At 42.8% G+C, this 24,499-nt stretch overlaps 1 protein-coding gene across 2 annotated transcripts in view; it reads right to left on the reverse strand.

Annotated features, from left to right (window-relative positions):
- Nucleotides 1–12,764, reverse strand: part of RAB3B (RAB3B, member RAS oncogene family) — a 64,337-nt gene extending 51,573 nt beyond the window's left edge. Inside the window, exons 1-2 of one of the 2 annotated variants that reach the window (XM_040470224.1) lie at nt 12,524–12,764; nt 3,216–3,443 (exon numbers count right to left, since the gene is read on the reverse strand). In XM_040470224.1, the coding sequence (XP_040326158.1) occupies nt 3,216–3,443 (228 nt within the window). In that variant the 5' untranslated portion in view covers nt 12,524–12,764. Of the gene's footprint in view, nt 1–3,215; nt 3,444–3,589; nt 3,842–12,523 lie in introns of those variants that run through there. The other variant, XM_040470225.1, reaches the window with a different exon arrangement.
- Between the last annotated feature and the right edge of the window lie 11,735 nt (nt 12,765–24,499).

Here is a 24,499-nt window from a genome sequence, read left to right on the forward strand (position 1 = left end):
CCAAAAATAAATAAACGTTGAAAAAAAAAAATTTAAAAAAAGAAGAGACACCAGAGAGCTCCCTCACTCTCCATATATAAGCACCAAGGAAAGGCCATGTGGGCACGCAGCTAGAAGGCAGCTATCTGCAACACAAGGGAAGAGTTCTTGTCAAACATCAACCTTGCTAGCACCTTGATCTTGAACTTCCAGCCTCTAGAACTAGAAGAAAATAAATTTCTATTGTTTAAGCCGTCCAGTCTGTGGTATTTTGTTACGGTAGCCCAAGCAGACTAATACACTTAATTCAGGCCCTTATAACTTACCTGAACCACTGGTTTCTTTGCCTTATTTCCATCCTTTCTCCAAACTGAAAGAAGGGATTTTTCTAGAATGCAAATCTGACCTTATTAAAACCCTTCTATGGTTCCCCATGGTCTGGTAATGGTCTCCAAATTTATACCCTTTAAGTAAGGCCATGTGAACAATGTGAGCACATACCCACAATATTTGTATATTTATTTAGATTACACATACATATAGATCTATATCTGTACACAAAAGATGTTAAAACTCATAAAAATGACAAATATTTAAATCTTTACATTTTAATGTATTTATGAACAGTACAGAAAACTTTTTCTCTGCTATAGAAAGGCACATATGCACACACGCACAAAATCTCTTTGCTAATTTTTTTTTTTAGCAAAAGCAATGTGATTGACTATGTCAGATCTAATTAGATCATCATTGATTTTACCTCAAAACATGGCTGACAATGAACTTATGCTGGGAGTCTGAGAAACATCAGTTCAGCCATTTTCCATGCTCACTTGGGCTCACTATAATTAGTATAGTCTTCAGGCAGAGGTTTCTTCGCAGGACTCTTTTAAAGCCACATATCCATTGTGAGGGTTTATTTAGTTAAAATTAGGTAGTATAATCAATAAATCCACTTAACCAGGGACAGAGAAACTGCAAAAGTTCACAATGTACTGAACATAAATGAAGGACTGAGGGAGCCACCACTGCCAAATCCCTTAGAAGGCAGACTGTCTTCTCCTACCTGAAGATTTTTTGAGTGTAGGATATGTGACCACGTGATGTGGAGATCAAATGAAGACATCTGTGTCAATCCATATAGGAAATATGAGTAAACCTTTATCTTATGTTTATAGATTAAAAAAAAAAAAAAAAAACCTCCTAATAGTTTCTTCAGGTCTCTAAAGAATCGTCAGGTATGTAAACTCTGGCCCATGGTAAGAAACTTCTGTTTGCTGTGCAAGGTCTCCCTTACCTTCAAGCCACTGCCTAACAGCCTCTCCAGCAAATTTCCCTCTTAGCACCCCTCCCTGCTCTTCACAGCCTTGTTCCAGTTCCCCTGTATTGCTCACCACCCCCCAATATCCTGTGCTTTCACTTCTCTGTGCATTGGCTGCCAAGAGGATGTCAGATTACACAAGTGGAAGCAGTTGGCACATAATAGGTACTTAATAAATGCTTATTGATTCTCACCATAAGACAGTTAAACCAAATGGTAGTTAAACCAAAGTGGTTCTTCAATTGTAGCCTGCCTCAAAACCACCTGGAAGGCTTGTTATAATTAATACACATTGTTAGGCCATAGCTCAAAGTTTCTCATTTAAGTAGGTCTGAGGAGGGGCCTGAGAATTTGCATTTCTAATAAATTCCCAGGTAATGCTGATGCTGATGACCTGAAGACCACACTTCTAGAACTAATGAACTGAGTGGTCTTTTTAGCTTCTCATATTTCTAATAACTCACAATTCCTCAGTGATTTTAATAAAGACTAAATGAACAAAATAAACTTTTATCTCTATATAAATTAATACTTAATATTATCATAAATGGAAATAAGGGCTCTATAAGACCTAACATGCGCAGTGTAGAGAAAAGAGCACAAAACTTGGAATCAGAAGGCCTCAATTGGAATCCCACTTTGCAACTGTGTGGTTGACTTAAGGCAAGTTAATTACTGAGTCTGACTTTTTTTCTTCTGTAAAATAGGAGTGAATTAAAATAATATCTGTCCCTTGGGGTTAATCAGAAGATAATAACATATGGAGATAATTTATAAAAAGAAAAGTACTGTATATAGCCAATAAGATATGTGCACAATGTATCAGGTTGAATGGAGAGATCATAAACAACACATGCTTTGAATACTAAAAATCACTAATTTTCAAAATATCTAATCCTGGCAATAATTCTTTATTGAAAAGCATATGATCTACATTTTGCTATATCATCTCAAAGATGTATATATTTTATTAGTACCACTGGTAAATACCAATAATAGTAGCTGTGGTGGTCCCCAATGATCCTCACCTCCCAGGATTCATACCCTTATGTAATTTCCTCCTACACTGAATCAGTGACCAAAAGATACTCTAAGGCTAAGTAATAAAAGACATTGTCACTTCCTCTCTGCTTTCTTGGATCTTTCCCCCTGGGGGAAGCCAGATGCCATGCCATGAAGGCACTTACACAACTCCATGGAGAGAACCACATGGGAAAGAACTAAGGCCTCCTGCTAATAGCCAATACCTGATACATGAGTAAGCCACTTTGGAATGGGATCCTCTAGCCCCATTCAAACCTTCAGATGACAACCCAAGCCAATATCTGACTGCAACCTCATAAGAGGCAACAAGACAGAAACCAAGCCACCCCCAAATGTTTCATCCACAGAAACTGTGTAATAATTAATTACTGTTATTTTAAGCCATCAAGTTTTGAAGTGATTTATTACACAGTAATAGATTATGGACACAGGAGCTAACATTTACAGTGCATTTACTGCATTCCATGAAGTATGCTAAGCACCAACAGCCCTATGATGTCAATGCTACACCCCCAAAGAGGAAAGGGTGGCCTAGAGAAGATAAATATTTAGTCAAGATTCCATAACTAATAAGTGGCAGAACTGGAAGTTGAATCCAAATTCCTAACCCCAAAGCCCAAATTCTTGGTCACTCATTTGTATAGGCAGGATAAAGCCTCTTAGAAAGTTAAGCAGCAGAAACAACTGAGGCCCCAGAAGCGAGCAAACTTCTATCAAAGCAGCAAGGGGCAGTCCAGGGGCCAGGCCTTCAACAGCACTGGTGCTTGATGCCATAAGATCCAGAAGTTCCAGACTGGCCTGCCTCCCAGCTCTTGTACTAGCAGACCAATCACCCCCCAAGACAATCCTGCGCAAGATGCTCAGGACTCACCCAGATCTGCAGCTTCACTCTCTTCTCATGGCGGTAGACTGTCTTCACCTTGAAGTCGATGCCCACAGTGCTGACAAAGGCTGGGGTAAAGGTGTCATCGGCATAGCGGAAGAGGAAGGAGGTTTTGCCAACACTGCTGTTGCCAATGATGAGCAGTTTGAACATGTAGTCAAAATTCTGGTCAGAAGCATCTTTGACTCCGGCTTTACCATCAGTCACAGAAGCCATCTATAGGAAAGACCTGTGGTCACTCAGGAGGAACACACCTCCAGTGTCACCAATCTTTAATGGTTACTCCACCATTCACATACACTCTCTCCACCCAAGCATCACTGAAGAAACACACACACCATAGAATCACCCCAGTACTACACCTGCTCCAAATGTTGTCTCAGGACTGGGGTGGAACCTGGTTCCTCCCATTCATTCTTTCAGCAAATATTTACTGAGCACATTGCTCTGGGTCAAGCCTTGTGCTGGGTATGGGGAATACAAATATGAATCAGACATGGAGCTATAACCTCTGAGTGGCCACAGATTAGAGTAGAAAAGCATGTAAACACAGGGTAACAAGGCAGTAGATAAGTGATAGGACAGAGGGAAGGCTTGGCCCAGGAAGCCCACAAGAAACATCTAACATCTAACCCAACCTAGAGGCATGGTGGTCAGGAAGAGTCTCTTGTAGGAGGCAGCTCCTGAGCTGAGTTTTGAAAAGAAAAAGTCAAAACAGTAAACATATGAATATTCCAGGAAAGGCCCAGCATGGGGCTATCATTCCCCTGTTTCAAAAACTTTCAAAGGGGCGCCTGGGTGGCTCAGTCAGCTGAGCGTCCGACTTCGGCTCAGGTCATAATCTCACAGTTCGTGAGTTGGAGTCCCGTGTCAGGCTCTGTGCTGACAGCTCAGAGCCTAGAGCCTGCTTCGGATTCTGTGTCTCCCTCTCTCTCTGCCCCTCCCCTGCTCACGCTCTGTCTCTCCCTCTCTCTCAAAAATAAATAAACATTAAAAATTTTTTTTAAAAACTTTCATGGCTCCCTGCAACTCTAAAAATCAAGCCCAAAGAACCAACTTACCAAAAAATAAACTTGATCTTCTTCTAGGCTTTCTCTCTACCAACCAGTGCCACTTTTATACCAAATTATACACTTTACTCTAAGCCATGTTATTTCTTGCTTTATCCCTTTAGACATGTATTCTTTCTGTTCACAAGACTCTTAATAAACTCCTATTCATCCTTATAGATCCAAATGAAATCTCACCTTCCGTTGTGCATGATAAAGGCACGCACTCCTGCTTCTATGCCCCCAGACCACACTAACAGCACTGGTGTCATTTAGAAACTGTTTACTATTCCAGTTCCTCCTTTAGACCAAGCATCTTGGACTTAATGTACTTCATTTCTGCATCTCTAGCTTCTAGCACAAGTACTCGTACATAATCAGCACTCAGTAAATGTGTGCTGGATTAATAAAAGTCACTCATCACTCTGGGACTCAATCTCATCATCTGGAAAATGGAGAGGACAATTTCTGCCCTGCTTTTCCTACAGGGCTGTTATAGGACCCAAATGAGATAACACTAAGGAAGACCTTAATAAACTGATAAAGCCCTCACAGCTGTGAACATAAGTTATTATTATTCCAAATCCTTTAAAGCCCAGATCCTTTGTTTATTTATTTGTTCATTTGCTCACTCATCCATATACTCATCAGCAAGTATTTATTTATGTGCCAGGCCTTCCCTGAGACCCCAGCTCCCTCACACCTGCCACCATCCTCTCTTTTCCTAGAACACTTTGGATCTGAACCCCATAATCCAGCACTTGGTCCCATAGGCTTATTGGAATAAGTAAGTACCCTACTTCTCTACCTGCAGTCACCCCTTATGCTCAGCACTGGGTTCTTGGGCAGGCTGTATAAGTGGTCAAAGGAGGGTGGGAACACAGCCCTAACATGAGATAATGTCCAGGGTGTCACTCTCTTTGGGAATTCCTGTTTTTGTTCTTCAAAGGAAAAGAAAGAGAGTTTGGCTGGTGGGTTTAAGTCTATGGGCCTCTCAGGTGAGCTGTAAGGACAAGGAACTGACAAACGTAGAAGGTTTAAAGCTCTCTTGAAGAAAGGTCAAAGAAATATATGGGATTATTAGCAGTCCTTTAAAAATTTTTTTAATGTTTATTTATTTTTGCCAGACAGAGACAGAATGCAAGCAGGGTAGAGGCAGAGAGAGAGAGAGACAGACAGACAGACAGACAGAATCCGAAGCAGGCTCCAGGCTCCAAGCTGTCAGCACAGAGCCAGGTGTGGGGCTCGAATTCACGAATTCATGACCTGAGCCGAAATTGGATGCCTAACCGATTGAGCCACCCAGGTGCCCCTAATAGCAGCCCTTTAATAATACTTTCTTAAATATGCCACCACTAGCCTCTGGTGGCCTCTGTTCTTCCTTTCTCTTTTCTCCCAGCTCTCAAGCCCTTATCTGAGACCCTTGGCCCCACTCCCATAATCAATCTGCCCCAGATCAACACTCACTAGTGGGTGTGCAACGTGCCCAGGACACCTGGAGCATTTACACGGAAGAAGAAAGTGAGATTAGAGGGGAGGATGCCATTGCTTGCTTAAACTGTCTCATAGCCCTAACTTTTCAGCTTTTCATGGTACCAGATGGAGAGCCTGTTTCCAGAATTGGCAATTCAAAGGAAATTATGCTTTTTTTCCTACCTAAAACAAGGGAAGCAACCACAACAACCTCACACCATCCTCCACTCTGCTGCCAGTCATTATTGTTTGTTTACAAGACAGAATTTTTGCTTTGAAAGTATAAATTCACTATAAAAAATTAGAAAAGAACACAAGAGGGGTGCCTGAGCAGTTCAGTTAAGCGTCTGACTCTTGATTTCATTCAGCTCAGGTCATGATCTCATGATTTGTAAGTTCGAGCCCCAAGTCAGGCTCTGTACTTGCAGCACAGAGCCTGCTTGGGATTCTCTCTCTCTTCCTCTCTCTCTGCTCCTTCCCAGCTCATGCTTGCACTCTCTCAAAATAAATAAATATATAAATAAAAAGAAAAAAGAAAAGAACACAAGAGTGTAAAACAGAAAGTTTTACATTGTAAGATACCCCATCTACTCAGAAACAGCCATCATTAACAGTTAAGTGTATTCTCTCCCTTATTTTCTTTATTCTTTTCTTTCTTTCTTTTTTAGAGAGAGAGAGAGTGCACATGAGTGGGGAAGAGGGAGGGAGAGAGGGAGGGAGAGAGAGAGAGAAAGAGAGGGAATCTTAAGCAGGCTCCACGTTCAGCACAAAGGCCTAGATCCTCTGTGGGCTAGATCCCACGACCCAGGGATCATTATCTGAGCCAAAACTAAAAGTCAGACACTCAACTGACTAAGCCACCCAGGTGCCCTTGCCTTTTTTTCCTCCGTTACTTTCTTATGCAACAAAGTACCATCTGTTTTTAAATTATATCTTATTATTTGTTGATTTTAAAAGTAATAAGGGCAGACAGCCTCTCCTTTGCTGTCCTGCCTACCTCTCCCTTGCAGTGTATTCAATAAACTTCTATCTCCTTTAATAAACAAACAAATAAATAAATGGTAATACATATGTTGAAAATAATTCAAACTTTTACTATTTGCAAGCATTATCTTATCACCATCTGTAGTTGGCATTATTTTAATTTTTACTTAAAAAATAAATAATATGTAAAGGTTTATAGTGCTTTCCACTCCGACTTCCAGTCTCTGGTCCTCTCCTCAAAGGCAAACATGTTACCAATTTATGTACCCTTCAGAGATAGTTTTTGTATATATAAACATAGAAATCTATTTATACTTTTTATCTATATATAAATGACAGCATACCATATATCCTTATTTGTAACTTCTATGTATATTTCACTTAACATTATATCATAAATATTTTTTCTGAGACTTCTATTTTTTCATTTTTTTTCAAAAACTAACAGCCACAATAGTTTATTTACAATTGAGACCCTTAAAACTTTTCAGAAATATCATTTCAATTGACTACATTGTATTCCATCTTATGTATGTGTCATATGACCAATTCTTTAATATTGTACCTTTACTTTTCTATTCTTAATTATTATAAATTAAATCAAAGTGGTCATGTATTTACATAAATATGTGTTCAGTTTTCTATTACTTCCTTAAGAAAGATCCCTAAAAATGGGACTGCTGGTCAAAGAGTAACTTTACTGAAACACAGATTTGATCCTTACCTCAATTGCAAGTCCTCTACCTTATTTTATTCTCTAAACCTGGGAGATAAAATTGGAAGAAGAGAGATTATAATTCCTATTTAATCAAGAAAGAAACTGAGAACCAGAAATTGAGGATTTGCCCAGGCATTACAATTAACAGTTGAGACTAGACCTAGTACTCTGCATTATTATAGGGAGTTCAAAATCCCTGCTCTATTTATTGTTCAGCTGAATTTTTGGGTGAGTCGTACTGCCTCTCTAAGCCACAACATTTTTACTTTACAATAGGGAAAATACCCTCTCTTCACAGAGTTGTGGTACATATAGAATGATCAGTTGCTATATGTAATTAATCTAGCATAGTTTCTTGGCCTATGAGAGGTACTCAATAAACATTATTTCACTGGCCCCTTTAATTCACTTCCATAGTCAGATCTTGTTCAACTGCCCTCTCCCTAATCTGGGCTACATTATTGGAGTTTGTTTTACAATTAGCTGTCTGCTTCTTCTTCTGGATTCATCTGAGTTTTATCTATCCTTACAGCCTGGCAACACTGGACCTAAAGCAAATCTTTAGGGTATGCTACCCCTTAATAATAATAATAATAATAATAATTATTATTATTATTATTATTATTTTAAATATACATTGTTTTTCTTTTTTTTTTAACGTTTATTTATTTTTGAGACAGAGAGAGACAGAGCATGAACAGGGGAGGGGCAGAGAGAGAGGGAGACACAGAATCTGAAACAGGCTCCAGGCTCTGAGCCGTCAGCACAGAGCCCGACGCGGGGCTCGAACTCACGGACCGGGACCATGAGATCATGACCTGAGCCGAAGTCGGATGCTTAACCAACCGAACCACCCAGGCGCCCCTATTATTATTATTATTATTATTATTATTATTATTATTATTTAATGTTTATTTTTGAGAGAGAGAGAGAGAGAGAGACGGAGCACGAAAGGGGGAGGGGCAGAGAGAGAGGAAGACACAGATTCTGAAGCAGGCTCCAGGCTCTGAGCCGTCAGCATAGAGCCCAATATGGGGCTTGAACTCACCAACCATGAAATCAGAACCTGAGCCAAAGTCAAATGCTTAACTGACTGAGCCACCCAGGCACCCTATGTTACTCCTTTCGATAAACATTTACTGAGCATTTGCCATGTGCCAGACTATTAATGTAAAAGTCATATTATTGGTCTTCGTTTTTTCTGAGGCAGCTGTTTACACACTTAGATTTTTGGAATAAGAAGAGATTTGGGTGTGGCAGCTTTACCATAACAAAACCCCTGACTCCTGGTCCCAACTTTCCCATAACTCAATGTATGAACTTGGGCAAGTCACTTAAACTCTGAGCCTCATTATCCTCATCTATGATATGAAAATATTACCTACCTCAGAAAGCTGCTGTGAATTTTAAATAAGAGAATGCATATAAATGTGCATCATACACTGTGTTGAGAAAAACACATGGGGCCTCCTGGAGAATCAGCGGGAAAAGTGCCTGCCTTTATGAGCTATGCCTGCCACAAGGAGTGAGACAAGACTAAAAACTAGTTTCAATTCCTGATATGATCCACTTCCCTTCATTGCACAGGTAAAAAGAATAAATAATAAAAATAAAATGAGGCTCTATAAAGAGAAGTGATTTGTCCAAGGTCACACAGCAAGACAGTTGGAGTATCATGACTAAACCTTCTGTTATTTAATGACTCCCAGATTAGATGAGGCTTAGGGAAATTAAAAACTTCAGTAACTTTAGCGTGAGTAAAGAAGCATCTCCAGCGCCCTGCAGCTCTTTCCTGGTGCTTGCCATACTGTACTATCAACATCTGTTTATGTGCACACAGCACAGCATTCCCAGTAGGTGGTGTGAGAATAGGGAGAGGCAGAGGGCAGAGAGGTTCAGTTGCAAGGCACATTCAGATGGAAGCCCCCAAGGAGATCTTTTCAGGAAGGTGGCAGGGGCTACTTAGACAGTTGGAAGGGAGGCAAAAAGCATCCCAGCAGACAACCGCCTGAGGCAGATATGAGCAGACAGGTCACTCACTGCACAGCAGCGAGTGCAGAACGCATTTGCGAGATAAGCATCAATCAGATCTTCCTGTCTTTTGTGACAGTCACATAAATGATAGAGCTGGGTAGCTCACTGTCTCCATGACAAGCAATAAAGATGAAGGTCCAGGGACCATCTGGGAAGGCATCTCTAGTCCCAAGCTGGGGGAAAGAAGGAAATGGCCCCTGCAAGGATTGGTATGAAAAACAAGGCTTTCGGTCTGATAGGCAGCAAAAATAAGCACCCACGGAAGAAGCCAACTTCAGCTAGGAAAGAGGGGAGAGAGGAGGAGAAAGCCCTAAAATCCAGCAAGAGATCAATTCATTACATGTAATGAACAAGTGATCGGATGAACTTCTCTTTTGGTGGAAAGAGCACAAGATTGTGTCCGAAACACCTGGGTTGAGCTCTGGCTCTCTCAGCACTTGTAAAACCTTAGGCAGATCAATTTTCTCACCTATAAAATGAGTTAATAAAAGATTTCCTGGCAAATTGTTATAAGAATTAAAACTACTATATGGGAGAGTGCTTTATAAACCCCTTAAAAAATTTTTTTTTGTCTGCTTCATATTTTCTTCTACCAAGTCATCTTAGGTAGTGGAAATAGCTTGGGGTTCCAAACCAAACAAACTAGATTCTGTTTCCAGGTCTGTCATTTATTAGCTCTGAGACCCTGGCAAGAAATTTTATGTAACTAGGACACAGTTTCCTCATTTGTAAAACAAGCATCATTGGGAAAATTATAGTCAATGTTGGTAAAGCATTTAGGTAATATGTGACACATAGCTGGTGCTCAATAAATGTGACTCCATCTTCTCATTGGGAACATTTAGTGAGAATAGAAAGGGAGTTGGGCAAATGTGGACTTCATCCTATTATATCCAGCCTCCTCCCCTAAAGCCAAACTCTACTAACTTTTCTAATTCAACCTTTCGTTAGACCATTCCCCAATGCAGCACCACCAGCCCAGCCTAGGCCACCTATTCGCTGTTTCTCCGGGTCTCTCAGAGCCACAAAAACAGTATCATAATAGCTACCATGTACTGAGCACCTACTAAATGCCAGGCACTCTATAAAGTGCTTTCAATGCAATCTATCTTGCACAGAATATAGGCACACCTGCATAATATTAGTGGCCTCTCTCTTTTGTACAGTGCTTTATAGCTTATGAAGCTCTTTTCACCCATGTTATATTCACTTCTCACAATTCTTGCCTGGGGTGGGGGGTGGTAGTGGTAAGTGAATTGAGGCACGAGCACCAGCACAGGTCAATTGTTCACTGAATCAATATTCACTGAACACCTACTGTGTACCACACCTGTACTGTACTCTAGAGGGAGGGAGAGGAACCATAAGGAGTTCTGAGTTTAGGGAGGGAAATCCTTCAAAACATCCTCTATAGGTTACTGGTATCTCTCTTCACAACATATTCCTTAAGAAACTGGAGATTCATTTCGTGGACTGGAGATCATGTTAGAGTTTGGGCTTTTCCCACAGTGCTTCCTCTGACAGAAACACATTGTTCTCCACTGCTAGCTAAATTCTTCATTACCAGAAAGGCTTCCCTTACCCATCGTCTTCTAGCAAAATGTCTCCTCTGGCAAACACAGGGCCAGGACTTCCCCACTACCATAGCCAGGGCTTTTCATGGCATTCCATGATTTTTCTCCCTTTATAGGCACAGAACACGTGGTCATCCACCTGTACACACACACTCCTTTTACCCTCCCCCACCCCTTTCTATCTGGATTCCAGAAAGTTGGGATGGAGGCCCTGTCTTTCTCCCACCCCCCTCCACACTTGCATTAGCTTCCAGAGGCTGCCATCCTGCCATCCCTAAAGTCCCCTCCCACATTTGGTCTCTGGAACAGAGGGAGCCAGTGGATGAATTTTTCTTTCCAAAATTATCTTCTTGTCTGTGATCCCAGATGTCGCTGTAACAAAGTTCAGTGACTGCGCCCCCTCCTCAGCCTTCTTGAGTAGCTGAGACACAGCTAGCACCTGGGTGCCTGTGGACTCCACTACGGGCCACATCATCGTTTCACCCTCACACCACAACCCACACCTGGCTTCCTCTCCAGCCTGACCCAGCACACCCAGCACTGCCCTAACCTTCCCAAGGCTCTCAAACAGTTCCTCCACTCCCAGCCGCCAGACCCCTGCTCTATTCCAGTGCCTCTCCACCCGCCACCCCTAGCCAGAACTCAGGCGCCCACTGCCCATATCCAAGGCCACTGCCCTCTCCCTCCACCAGCTCCCCGCACCCTTCTTCTGCAGTCCGGGTAGATCCAGCCTTGCCTCCCACCTTCCCATTCTTCCAGGATTCCCGCCTCCGAGCCCTACCCCCCAGTCCCCACTCACGGTTATGCCCCGTGGCCGCACAAGGCTGGCCTCTGGCTCCGCATCCTTTTCGCTCCCAGGTCTCCACTCACATCCCCTCGTGCTCTTCCCCTCTCCCCGACCAGCAGCCCCCCCCCCCTTTGCCCAGCGCCCCTTCCCTTCATCCCCTCACTCCTCTCCAGCTCACAGCGACCCCTGCGGATCCCGTCCCCTGCCCTTAGCTCTCCACCTCCAGCCACCCCCTTGCCCTAGCTGTCCTCAATGCCCTCGCTTCAGCTCCCGCTTCATGCTCCTCGGCTGCCTGGCACCCTCTTCCCGCACTGCCCCTCAGTCCCTCCTTACATCTCCCCTCCCCCAACGCTCCGCGTTTCCCCCCCAGAGAGCCCCTACTGCGCTCCAGTGGCCTCCTGTCCTTTCCCACCTCCTGCCGCCCCCTGCCCTCGGAGCTCCCCTCCCCGCCCTCACGGTCTGGTAGACTCCCCCCTCCCCTCAGCGCCGCTCCCGAAGCTTACGCGCCTCCCTCCCGGCCGTGGCGCCCCCTCCTCAGCGGCCTCCCCCAGCCCCTTCTCCTCGGTGTCCCCTCTGCTGCCCTGCACTCGTTAGCGCCCGCCCGGTGTCGCCAGCGCCCCTAGCCCGGGTCGGTCCCACATCCTCCCCGGGCGGGGCGCCCGGGCCGCGCCCCTTACCTGGGACTTCGGGTGTGGGACGAGCGGCTCGCTCCTGGCAGTGCAATGGGACTGGAGATCTAGCTGCACGCGGCGGAATGTGCAGCCGGGTTCCCAGAGCAGGGAGGTGCGGTGCGGTGCGGTGCGGTGCGGTGCGACGCGGGGAGGTGCGGGGCGGGTCTGGCGCCCACCGCAGCTACTTAGGGCTGAGGCTGTAGCTACAGCTCTGCTCCGCTACGGCAGCGTCCAGGCCCCACCCACGCCCCGCCCAGGGGCGTAGTCCGTGTTCGCTCCGCCCCGGGCCCCCGCAGCGTGCAGGTGCAGGAAATTAGTGGTATCTTGGGCCCCCCAGGCTTCTTCCCACGAGTTCGCGGATATCTGAGTGACTACAGTGATTTATCTTAACTGTCACGTCTCGTTCCATAGACTGAACTTACTGCTATGGTGGTTGAGAGCTTTGATAATAATATAGAGGATGATTGGTACCCAGCTTTGCCATTTCCAAAGAACTCTCCTGTCATACTGCTTCATCCTCACAAAAGCCCAGGGAGAGAAGCAGAACCTGGACCGCTGACTACAGGAGGAAACTAAGTCAGAAACCTGGGCACTGTCCTCTTCCCTATGCACTCCTTCACACCCCACATCCCATCAGTCTGGTAATAAAACCCACTTAACATACCCTATCCCTGCCCTTCCTCTCCATCACCACTGCACTCACCCTGGTTCAGGCTCATCACTTCTTGCCTAGGCTAATGTAACAGCCTCCTAATAGATGTCCCTGCCTCCACTTCAATTTATCCTCTATACCAGCACCATGAGTGATTGTTCTACATGTCACCGTGTTACCATCAACCTAGTTAAAACAAAACAAAGTTTCAATGGCTCCCCATTAGAGTGAGAAAATGTTATTTCCTAGTCATTAGGAAGCCCCAATTCTGTCAGAGGAGGCAGGTATAGGAGGCAATTTGACCTCCCATCCTGACCTGCACTTCACTTTAAGTCTTCCCAAGGTCATAGGAGTCAGCGGCCAGCTTTGGTTTAGAATCATTGTTCTTTTCCACATTCTTCCTCCAACCCAAATCTTATAGGTCTGAATCAGATACCAAAACCATTTTCCCTCAAGTTCCATTACGGCACTATCTATAATTTGTCTCCCCAACATGGGAAACCACCCAATTGATAGCCTCTGGTTGTCTAACTTCCATCTGACTCATCATTATACATTTCTGAATTTCTCCATCTTCCTCCCTTTCACTCAACTTCTCCCTGCCCACTTCCCTGGCAGACCTTTCCACTGTGCCCTCTAGAACCCTGTTCCTTTCTCAATAAACTCTCCTACATCCTCTGCTTCTTCAGTGAGTTTTCTTCTTTGCCTTTGTTGAAACTTGACCTTCTTCCAGGACTCTTCTTGTAGTCCTCTGCAGGAAGACCTCTCACTTTCCCACTCCCCACACACCAAAAGCTAAAAGTCAGCATTGCCACATTTATCCTTGTACAAAAATTCCTTCTCCTTTGCTCTTCAACCATACCACCTTCTACTCTTCATCATTGCAAATATCACTGACCTCCTTAGTTGCTCCTTATGCATTGAAAATCCCAACCGCCGATTTGTGGTTATCCCTATTAACCCCTGTCCTGCCTTCCTGACTTCAGTAGCCATATGATTTCTTGATCCTTCAGTCCTTGGTCTACTTCTCACATCACTTTTGCCACTGGCTCCCATGGCACACGCTGAACTTCTTACTAACCTGGAACTAGTGCTTCTGTGATCTCAAAATCCAATATCCTATACTACCTGCTCCCTCATTTCCTGTCTCCCATAAGGCCCTAGTTTACTCACTTCAAAGTAGGTATCATAATAATTACTATTCATTCTTCACAGGAAAAATGAGCTAACATATAAACACATTCTTTTAAAGTTGTGAAACAATATGAGAACAGATGGTGTTGTGTTTGTGTAGCCTCAGGTCTTCTGATTACTTTCTCTTTCTGCTTCCCCTGGAAGGCCATGTAGTAAAGTGGAAGGAGCACAGGCGTGGGGCCAGCTAGATCTGGTTTTCAATCCTTGTTCCACCACTTGCTTGCTATATGATCTTATGCAAATTACATAATTTTTCTGATACACACACCTCATCCTCGTTTGTATTAATCGCAATAATGAGAGGTACCTCTTAGGGGTCATTGTGAAGACTAAATAAGAAAATGAGATTGCTACTGGAAAGCACTTGATAGATCGCCAGGCACATAGTAAGCACTCAATAAAGAGGAAACACTGAGGTTATTATACCAGAAAAAAAATGCTATTTTTAGCTACAATTGCCTCCCAAGAAGGATTGACCCTAATGTACAAAGATCTTTTGTCTACTTAGGGCCTTGAGGACTGTGGGTATGTAAGTGTAGGAGGAGAACGGGTAATACTAAATTGCTCTGGGTAGGAAAGGGAGGAGAATTTAGAATTCACTTGGCAAAATGGAAGGGAGAGGCAATAAAGAGAACTTGAAGGGGGAAAGGAAAAAGATGAGTACAAAAATCCCGTGTAAGGGTAGGTGCTACATGGGTAAAAGCTGAGAAAAAACCCTCCCATAGCAGATGGACAGAGTGTTTAAGTTCGAGAATGTATAAAATGTGATATGTTGTTTGTCATACATATGATGTAACTGCTTTCTGTGACTCTCGAGACTTTGGAACTCAGGAATACTTTCTGAGACAGGGGCATACTGAGGATGAGTAAGCAGGGAAATTGTGCAGTGGGCTTTGTTTTCCTGAGTTGAAAAAGGAGACTAGAGGCAGAGACTATAAGAACACAGTCCTCGTAGAATTTACAAAAATTTCCAGGAAGACTTAGAACATATAAGGATTATAAAATGTGAAAATTGAGGTTCGAGTCCATTGCAGTTAGATCTTAAGGGGTCAGAGAGGCCACTTCTGGCATTTGGACTGTATCAATTATGCCCCCCGATAGCTACCTCCCTATTATTAACTAGCAGGTTACCACCAGTTCAAATTATATTGAACTGCCTTCACTTCCAGATCCAAATGCCCAAATAAGAACAGGAAGAAAGATCTATTCTATCCCAAAAGTCTAGTTTTTGTCTTTGATTAGATTGATTAATAACTATGATCATTAAGACCTTAACATGTGATGGGCCCATTCACATCTTTTATCTCCTTTAGTTCTCAATACAATCATGCAATGTATGGATTGTCATCCCCTTTTTATAAATAAGGAAACAGAATTCAGAAAGTTCCAGTGACTTGCCAATGGTACATGTCTGGTAAATGGCAGAACCAGATACAAGTCTGTCTGATTCCAAGTCTAAGACCCTTCTATTAGACCCCCCAGAATTGTGGTTGGTCAATGGTCACCACCATGGTTTAGAGTCCTACAAATAAAATCTCCTTAAATCTTTTCTAACTTCCAGAGTAATCATCCTTTTCCAGCTCCTATTTTTTACATGAAATATAAAATTGATGTTTTCTGTTGAATGAGAATTAGTCACTTAGAAAAGGTAATATCATAAGTGTGTATATCATTTGGAATGTTCAAATCTTTACAAGGTTCAAATCCACACCCCAGTGCCAGTCCCTTATGACCAACCTAGATGTGTTGACAGGTTAAGTAAGTGTTTTCATCTGACCTCCTCGATGGGTCATGAGCTTCCTCATGCAATGAGGGAGCTTAAGCAAGTGTCGGAAGGTCACCAGAATCTGTAAAGCAGCTTTAGAAACATTGGGTTCAATGAGAGGAGTGTTGGAAGACAGGACTGGGAAGAGGCAGGGGCCAGGTGATCTTAAGTCCTCATAAATCAGGGCAAAGATTTGAGAATTTACCTTGCAAGCATAAGGATTTAAGCAATGGAGTAACCTGGCTACATATACATATAATAAAGAATGGTCTGGGGCACCTGTGTAGCTCAGTTGTTTGAGCATCTGACTCTTGACTTCCTCTCAGGTCATGATCTCAGGGCCATGAGTTTGAGCCCTGCATCTGGCTCAGTGCTGACAGCACATAGCCTACTCTCTCTCTCTCTCTCTCTCTCTCTCTCTCTCTCTGTGCCCTTCCCCCGCTCACTTGCTCTCTCTCTCTCTCTCTCTCTCTCTCTCTCTCTCTCAAAATAAATAATTAAACATTTAAAAAAAATAAAGAATGCTCTGATTGTAGTGGGTATGACAGATTGAATGGGAGGGGTAGGGAGCAGGGTGACAACATTCACTAAACAGGGAATATAATTAGAGATTGCTCTGATAATCCAGGTGAGAGATGAAGAGGGCTAGAACTCATGTCCTAACAGTGGGGAAAATGAAGAGTAGAGAGATTTGATATGTATTTAGGGAGGATTAAATGTGAGATATGAGGCAAAGGGAACTGGCATAACTAACCAGGTAGACAAGGAAGCTATTTATTGACAACTGGAGCCCAGAAGCTGATTTAGTTACCTATTGCTGCATAACAAAGCACTCCCAAAAATTCATGGCTTAAACAGCAATACTGTATTCTTTCTCCCAGTTCAGTGGATGGCTGAATAGGTTAGTCTGCTGGTTTTGTTTGAGATCACTCTGAGCAGCATTCAGCTGGAAGTTCAGCCGGACTAGGAGGTCTAAGATGGCCTCACTAATAGGTCTGGCAATTGGTTCTGGCTGAGAGCTGAGCGCCATGGTTCTTCTCCACTTTCTAATCCACCAGTAGGCTAGATCAGCTTACCTGGTGGTTTCCAGGCAGTATGCCAAGAGGATAAATGCAGAAGATACAATCTCTTAAGGGCTAGCCTCAGAAATTGCATAGCATCACGTGTACTTTATTCTATTGGCCGAATCAAGTCACAAGAACAGCCCAGATTTCAAGGAATGGAGAAATCAACTTCTGATGGGAAAGAATAGCAAAGTCACATTGCAAAGGGGGCATCGATACAGGGAAGGAAAGAATCTATTGCCATTAACCAATCTACTGCAGGAGTGGGACCAGATTTAGATAATGAGTATCTCAAATGCCACTTCATGCACTAATCATTCCTCCCCTCTCTGTGCTCCAGTTTCTTCAACTGTAAAGTAAATGAATGTGCATGGGCATTCTCCCCACTAGTATAAGTTTATAAGTGAAATTCGGTAAAATGTACATTGAGGACACTGCCCCCATCATCAGGGCACACCACTGTCAGCAGGGTGGAATCTGAGACACACAGGGAAACATTCAATTGTGAATAGTCAGAACACAGGTACCACCCACCACTCCTCCCTCTTCCTTTACCCACTCTGCCAATCCTTCACAGAAGCTGATCCATTCTACTTCCTGAGAACTCTCCATTCCATTCCTTCCTCTCCATTCCAGTGCCATAGCCTCTTCACTGTCCTACTGCCACCATAGCTCCCAATCTTCCCCTGTAATCTGAGCTCCATGCTGCAGCAGAGGGCTCTCCCTAAACCCAGTTTAAAATCCCCCACCACATTGCCCTCCTCCAAAGTCTGTCTGTTAATATGCACATATGGCCCTCTGTGGTCTAGCCTCACTTATTCTCTAGACTCATTCCTAAAAATTCCCCCATCATATCCTAAGTACCAACATTAAACTACCTACTCTTCCCTGAATGTGACCTGATCCATAACACCTCCATGAATTTGTGTCAGGGTCTTCTACATGGAATGCCATTCATTCATTTATTCATTCACTCACTCACACAGCAAATATCTCCTATGTACCTATTATATAGAGGGGTGAATAACAAGCAGTCCCTGACCCCAAAGAGGCTCAGTGTCCGGTGCAGCACAGCAAGCTATAAGATCCAGCTAGTCTGAGTTCCATAGGGCAAAGGCCACACTAGTACTCAACAAGGTGCCTCCTGGATCATTCTTAGAAGGAGTCAGGGGATATTTGCTGAAAAATAGTCATATAAATATTTACAAAGGGTTTCTGCCACCCACCATCTCATTGAACTTTCACAATAAACCTATAAGGTAGAGACTAATTCATACTATCTTGGATGTGAAGAAGAAATAACTAGGCCATAGTTTCTTAGCTACTGAGAGTAGGGAAAGCCAGGACTAAAATCAGCCACAATAATAAATCTGACAAGACAGGACTGTATTCTCACTGTGGGATGTGTCAGCAGGGAGGTGCCTGAGAGTTAGGTTAGGTCCCATGCTGGAATGCAGAGTTGAGACTTAAGCTGAGCCTTCAAGGATAAGTAGGAGTTTGTTTTGTTTGTTTGTTTGTTTTTTAGTTTATTTATTTATTTTGAGAGAGAGAGAGTGCAAGTGGGGGAGAGGCAGAGAGAGAGAGGGAGAGAGAGAGAATCCCAAGCAGACTCCATACTGTCAGCACAGAGCCCAATGCGGGGCTCAAACTCATGAACTGTGAGATCATTACCTGATCTGAAGTTGGACGCCCAACTGACTGAGCCACCCAGGCACCCCAAGGATAAATAGGAGTTAAACTCATAGAGAAGCAACCCAGGAAGATGGGGCATCATGAGCAAAGGCCCAAAGGTTGGAATGATGTGTGAAGTCTTTGGGGGAACTGCAGGGGTTGTGAGTTGCTGGAAGCACAGACATGACAGGCACAGTAGAGGTGATGAGTGAGGTGGGAGGTAAGTCAGAGCTGGAGGCTGGCCAGGCCTGGGAGGAGGGGAGAGATGTGCTAAGGATGACGGACTCATTGATCAGGGCAATGCGGAGCTGTTACAGGGCTTCATCCAGAGGGAAGACTTAGCCAAACTCACGCTTTGTAAAGATCTCAGCCTGCACAATGGGAGACAGATTGGAGGCTACAAGAGACAAAGGACAGGGAGACCAGAGAGAATACCAGTGCAGTGACTTCAAAAGAGATTATGAGACCTGATCTGGGAGGTGCAGTTGAACATTAAAGGGATGAAAATATAAGAGCTGGTAACTGGATTAGATGGGGAGAAAGAATATTGAGGCAACTAGGAGAACTTTCTGACATGGGTGATGCATTCCCTATGAGAAAGGGAACAGAAGAGACAGCCAAGGGGGAAGTGAGGTCCGGAAGAAGGGAACATAAGACCAGTGGTAAAAGCAGCAACTGAGCTGGAAATGATTACTCATAATTGTTTTCATTTATTTTATTCAAATTTAAGCAAGCCCACCAGTGCCTTAGGCCTTTGCCACAGAGCCCAGAAGAAGGAGCTAGTATTGACAATTCCCTTGTCTCTGCCTCCCCTATCCTCTGGGCTAATCTTCCCCTAGTTATTAAGAGAAAATACCCAGTTCACAATTTTTTAAAAAAAAAATTTTAATGTCTATTTATTTATTTATTTTTGAGAGAGAGAAAGACAGAGCATGAGCGGGGAGGAGCAGAGAGAGAGGCAGACACAGAATCCGAAACAGGCTCCAGGCTCCGAGCTGTCAGCACAGAGCCCAACACAGGGCTCAAACTCAAACCGTGAGATCATGACCTGAGCTGAAGCCAGACACTCAACCGACTGAGCCACCCAGGCGCCCCTACCCAGTTCACAATTAAACACCAACAATGACTAGACCACATACTATTATCAGGGTTTTAGTTCAAAATCTAATTAAGATTTTACTGAGAAGCCAAAGGAACCTCAAATCATCCCTTCCCTCCAACCCAACATGGAAGCCTCCCCTAAGCCTTGGCATGCTCAGAATGAGAAGGCTACCTCCTCCAGAGCAGACGTTGTCTTTGAACAACTCTTATTGTTAGGAAGTCCTCTTCTTTGTTGAAATATGCCTGCTTATAGCTTTCACCCTCTGGCCCCAGATCTTTATCATTATGTCATTGATTCATTGATTCCACATAGGTTATTGATCACTTAGCTGTATTCTAGGCACAGGGTACACAAACAGTGAACTAAACAAACAGAACCCTACTCACTGGGAGGTTATGAATCCTAGGAGGGGAGACTAACAAATAAGCAAGCAAAATGTATAAGATAATTTCAGTTAGTGATGAGCACTTTTAAGGAAATATTCCACCAAGACAATGGAATAAAAAGTAACTAGGGGAGGGGATTATTTTAGAATGATTAAACAGGGAAAGCCTCTCTGAGGAAGTGACATCTGAGTTGAGACCAGTTGGAGACCAGGTCATTTAAAATTTTTTTTTCAACGTTTATTTATTTTTGGAACAGAGAGAGACAGAGCATGAATGGGGGAGGGGCAGAGAGAGAGGGAGACACAGAATCAGAAACAGGCTCCAGTCTCCGAGCCATCAGCCCAGAGCCTGACGCGGGGCTCGAACTCACGGACCGCAAGATCGTGACCGACCAGGTCATTTTAGAGATGAGGAAATTAAGAGCCAGACAAGACAGGCAATTCTCCTAGGGTGAGACCACGGCTAAATAACCAAATCAAAACTTCCCATCTTGCAGCATGTTTATACAGCAGCAACATGGGCACAGCAATGGTCTGTGGTCAGGGTCTTTGTGTCCACAAGCCCACTGTGTACACAAAGTCCCCCTTGGTCTCCTCCATTACTACTCACCACTGACCAGTTCTCCTTCTAGACCATTTCTGTTAAATAAGGAAATTGAATTAAAATAAACCCCAAGACTTTCTAAGGTAAACCAGTATGGAATAACCAAAAGCACATAAGGTCTAGGTTCAAATCCAACTTTCACCATTTGTAGTTATGTGATTAATTTTCTCTTGATCACACAGGTTGCTCATCTATAAAAAGGGAGTGAGAGTTAAATTAAAAGTGATAATATATGTAAAATAGGTGGTGTATAATAGGATATTTAAAAATATCAGCTGTTTTAAGGGATCTGATGGCTCTTATAACTAAATCCATCATGCTTGCCAATAGTTTCCCCCTTTATATACATGTCCAGGAACCTAAAGGCAGTTACTACTTAGTCAGGTTTCCTTTCTAGTTTTGGAAAAACATCTATTTTGTCTTTCTCAGAAGGTTGGCTAAGTGAGGCTAAGTCAGCCCTGTGACCCTCTGGAAAGGTTTGGTTTCATACTCCCTCTTGTGCTCTAAATGGGAACTGCATTCTCTCAGGACTGACCAAAAGCCATGGTGCTGAAATCATAGGAATGAAAGAAAGGGAAGTAACATTAAAAAAAATAAATAAATAAATAAATAAATAAAAAAAATTAATGTTTATTTTTGAGAGACAGAGAGAGCCAGAATATGAGTGGGGAGGGGCATAGAGAGACAGAGATACAGAACTCAAAGCTGGCTCCAGGCCCCATGCTGTCAGCACAGAGCCCCACATGGGGCTCAGACCCACAAACCACGAGATCATGACCTCAGCTGAAGTCTGATGCTTAACTGACTGAGCCAACCAGATGCTCTGGAGCTAACTTTTTTTAAAGTAATCTCTCCACCCAACTGGGGCTCAAACTCATGACCTGGAGATCAAGAGTCACATGCTCTACTGACTGAGCCAGCCAGGCACCCCAAAAGGGAACTCACATTTGATAAGCATCTACCATATTCCTGGAACCTCTGAAGTACCGTCCATGCCTTATCTCACGTCTCTCACCAGCCATTCAACAGGAAGGGAAATTGAAGCTCAGCAAGATTAAATGACTTTCCCAAGTGTCCATGGATAAAAGACAAAGCAGACCTAAACAAAGGAAAGAACTGTAAAAATCAGTGATGTTTATTGCACTATAAAATAAAATTCAACCTATTTAGCAAACTTGATCATATTCTTTACTCTTATCTTTATCTCCCATCACTAATGCTTTTTGCTCCTTGCTCTGTGGACACACAGAATGACTTATAGCTTCCAGAAACTTCTTTAAAGTGACTTTTCACAGGCCTTTTCTACCTTGAGTGTCTTTCTCAATACCCCTCCTTTATCTAGAAAACTCCTTACTCATCCTGCAATCCATCCTATCCTTCTTACTTGGAGATAACTTAATCACCTTCCTTTGTACTACTTCTGGACCTTAGGCTTGCTGTTGTTACATAAGAGCTAAAGTAGAACATTCAGTCCTAAGAAGTTAACACTGGCCATGCTTTTATTCAACAACTATTCATTTATGGTACAGAGGTATGGTTGCAGTCTGAGCACTAGAAATACAATAATGAGCAAAACAGATATAGTCTATTCTCCCAGAGCTTGCATTCTAATGAGGAAATCAGACATTAAACAAATAATCACATCAATAATTAATTAACATTGTGATAATTGTTTTGAAGGAAAAGAAGTGGGAGATATGGGTGTCATGATCAGAAAAGGTTTCACAAAGTAATATTTAGGTGGGATTTTTGGAGAATGAAGTAGGCAAAAATCTGGGGAAGATTACTCCAGTGAAGGAATATCATGTGGAAAGGCCATGAGGAACTTTGAAGAATGGCTGGAATACTCATGATAGAATGAGAGAATAATATGCATCAAAGATGGAGACTTGTGGGCCAAATTATGCCATCCACTTAAACAGTATTATTGATTTTGGACTTTATCCTGAGAATAATGGAAGAGAGACAATAAAGAGTTTCAAGCAGGGGAATGATATAACCAGAATTTTTACATAAAGAGAATAGTCTCTGTGGAGAACAGTTGAAGAGAGGGGCAAGGATGGTTGCAAGGACACCATCTAAATAGCTATTCGATTATTTAGCTGTTTCATTAATATTTACCAAATGCCTATTATTTGCCAGAATCTGTCCTAGGCTTTGAGGATATAGCAGCAAATGAGATAGATAAAGCCCTTCCCTGATGGATCTTACACTGCAAAAATCTAGGCAGCAAATGTTTGTGGTGATGGGGATAGAGATGAAGAAAATGTATTAGTCGACTTGGCCTGCCATAACCAGGTACCACAGACTGGGTGGCTTAAGTTACAGAAATTAATTTCCTCACAGACCTGGAGGCTATAGGTCTGAGATCGGGGTTGGTTTCTTAAGGTCTCTCTTTTTAACTTATAGACAGCCATCTTCTCCCTGAATCTTCACATGGTCTTCTCTTTGTGTGTCTATGCCTTAATCTCTTTCTATGAGTACATCAGTCAAATTGGATTGGGGCCTACTCAATATGACATAATTTTAATTTAATAACCTCTTTAAAGCCCTCATCTCCAAATATAGTCACATTCTGAGGTACTGGGAGTTAGGACTTCAACATATTAATGGAGGGGGGACATAATTCAGTCCATAACAAGGAGCAAATCAATTTTTAAAATATTTAGGAGAAAGAATGAACAGTAATTGATGATTAAGGAGTAAGGGAGAAGATGTGAAGGATGGTGTCAGTTTTCTGACATGTAAAACAGTGGAGGGTTGTGCTATTTACTTTGATAAGGAACTTTGTAGGAAAGTTCACTGTTAGGCCCATTGGGATCCATTTCCTATTTTTTCAGTAGTTGTGATCTTTTGGAAGTTGTAAAGCAACATATAAAAATACAGTAGTTTGGCCAGCAACATATTAGGGCATTTATTGGCACATAACATCACAAATGCATGGGAGGTTGTATCAAGCATTATCCATGCAAGTCTGAATTAGAAAGAGAACTTTCAAAAATAATTTGATCAGCCAAACTCCCCTGACTCACTTCTCAATATCTTCTCCCATAGAGTTGTAAAGGGATAGGCCAGAGTAGAGCAGGTAGAAGGTTGAAGAGAGAATAAGAGGTGAAGAAAGGTTGACTGCATTGGGTCAGGTTGAAGAGACACAAAAAGTCTACAGATGGTTTGTTTTTCTTTTCTTTTTCACTTTTTATTTTTTTAAGATTTTGTTATTATTTTTTATGTAATCTCTACCCTCAATGTGGGGATCGAACTCATGACTCCGAGATCAAGAGCCACATGCTCTACCGACTGAGCCAGCTAGGTTCCCCTAGATGGTCCGGTTTTAAATGAGAAAAACAGTGCTTGTTTAAATGTGTATAGGAATGATCCAATGAAGATAGACAAATGATATAAAAGAGGGAAAAAGAAACATTTATGATGGAAGAAAAAAAATATGAGGACAAAGAGGGGATGGCTCCAGAGCTCAGTGGAAGGATTAGCCTCTGATAAGTAGGAGTCATCTCCTCCACTGAACAAGAGGGAAGAAGATGGGACAG

The sequence above is a fragment of the Herpailurus yagouaroundi genome, unplaced genomic scaffold, assembly GCF_014898765.1.
Source record: "Herpailurus yagouaroundi ecotype Mexico unplaced genomic scaffold, PumYag 77, whole genome shotgun sequence".
NCBI lineage: Eukaryota > Metazoa > Chordata > Mammalia > Carnivora > Felidae > Herpailurus > Herpailurus yagouaroundi.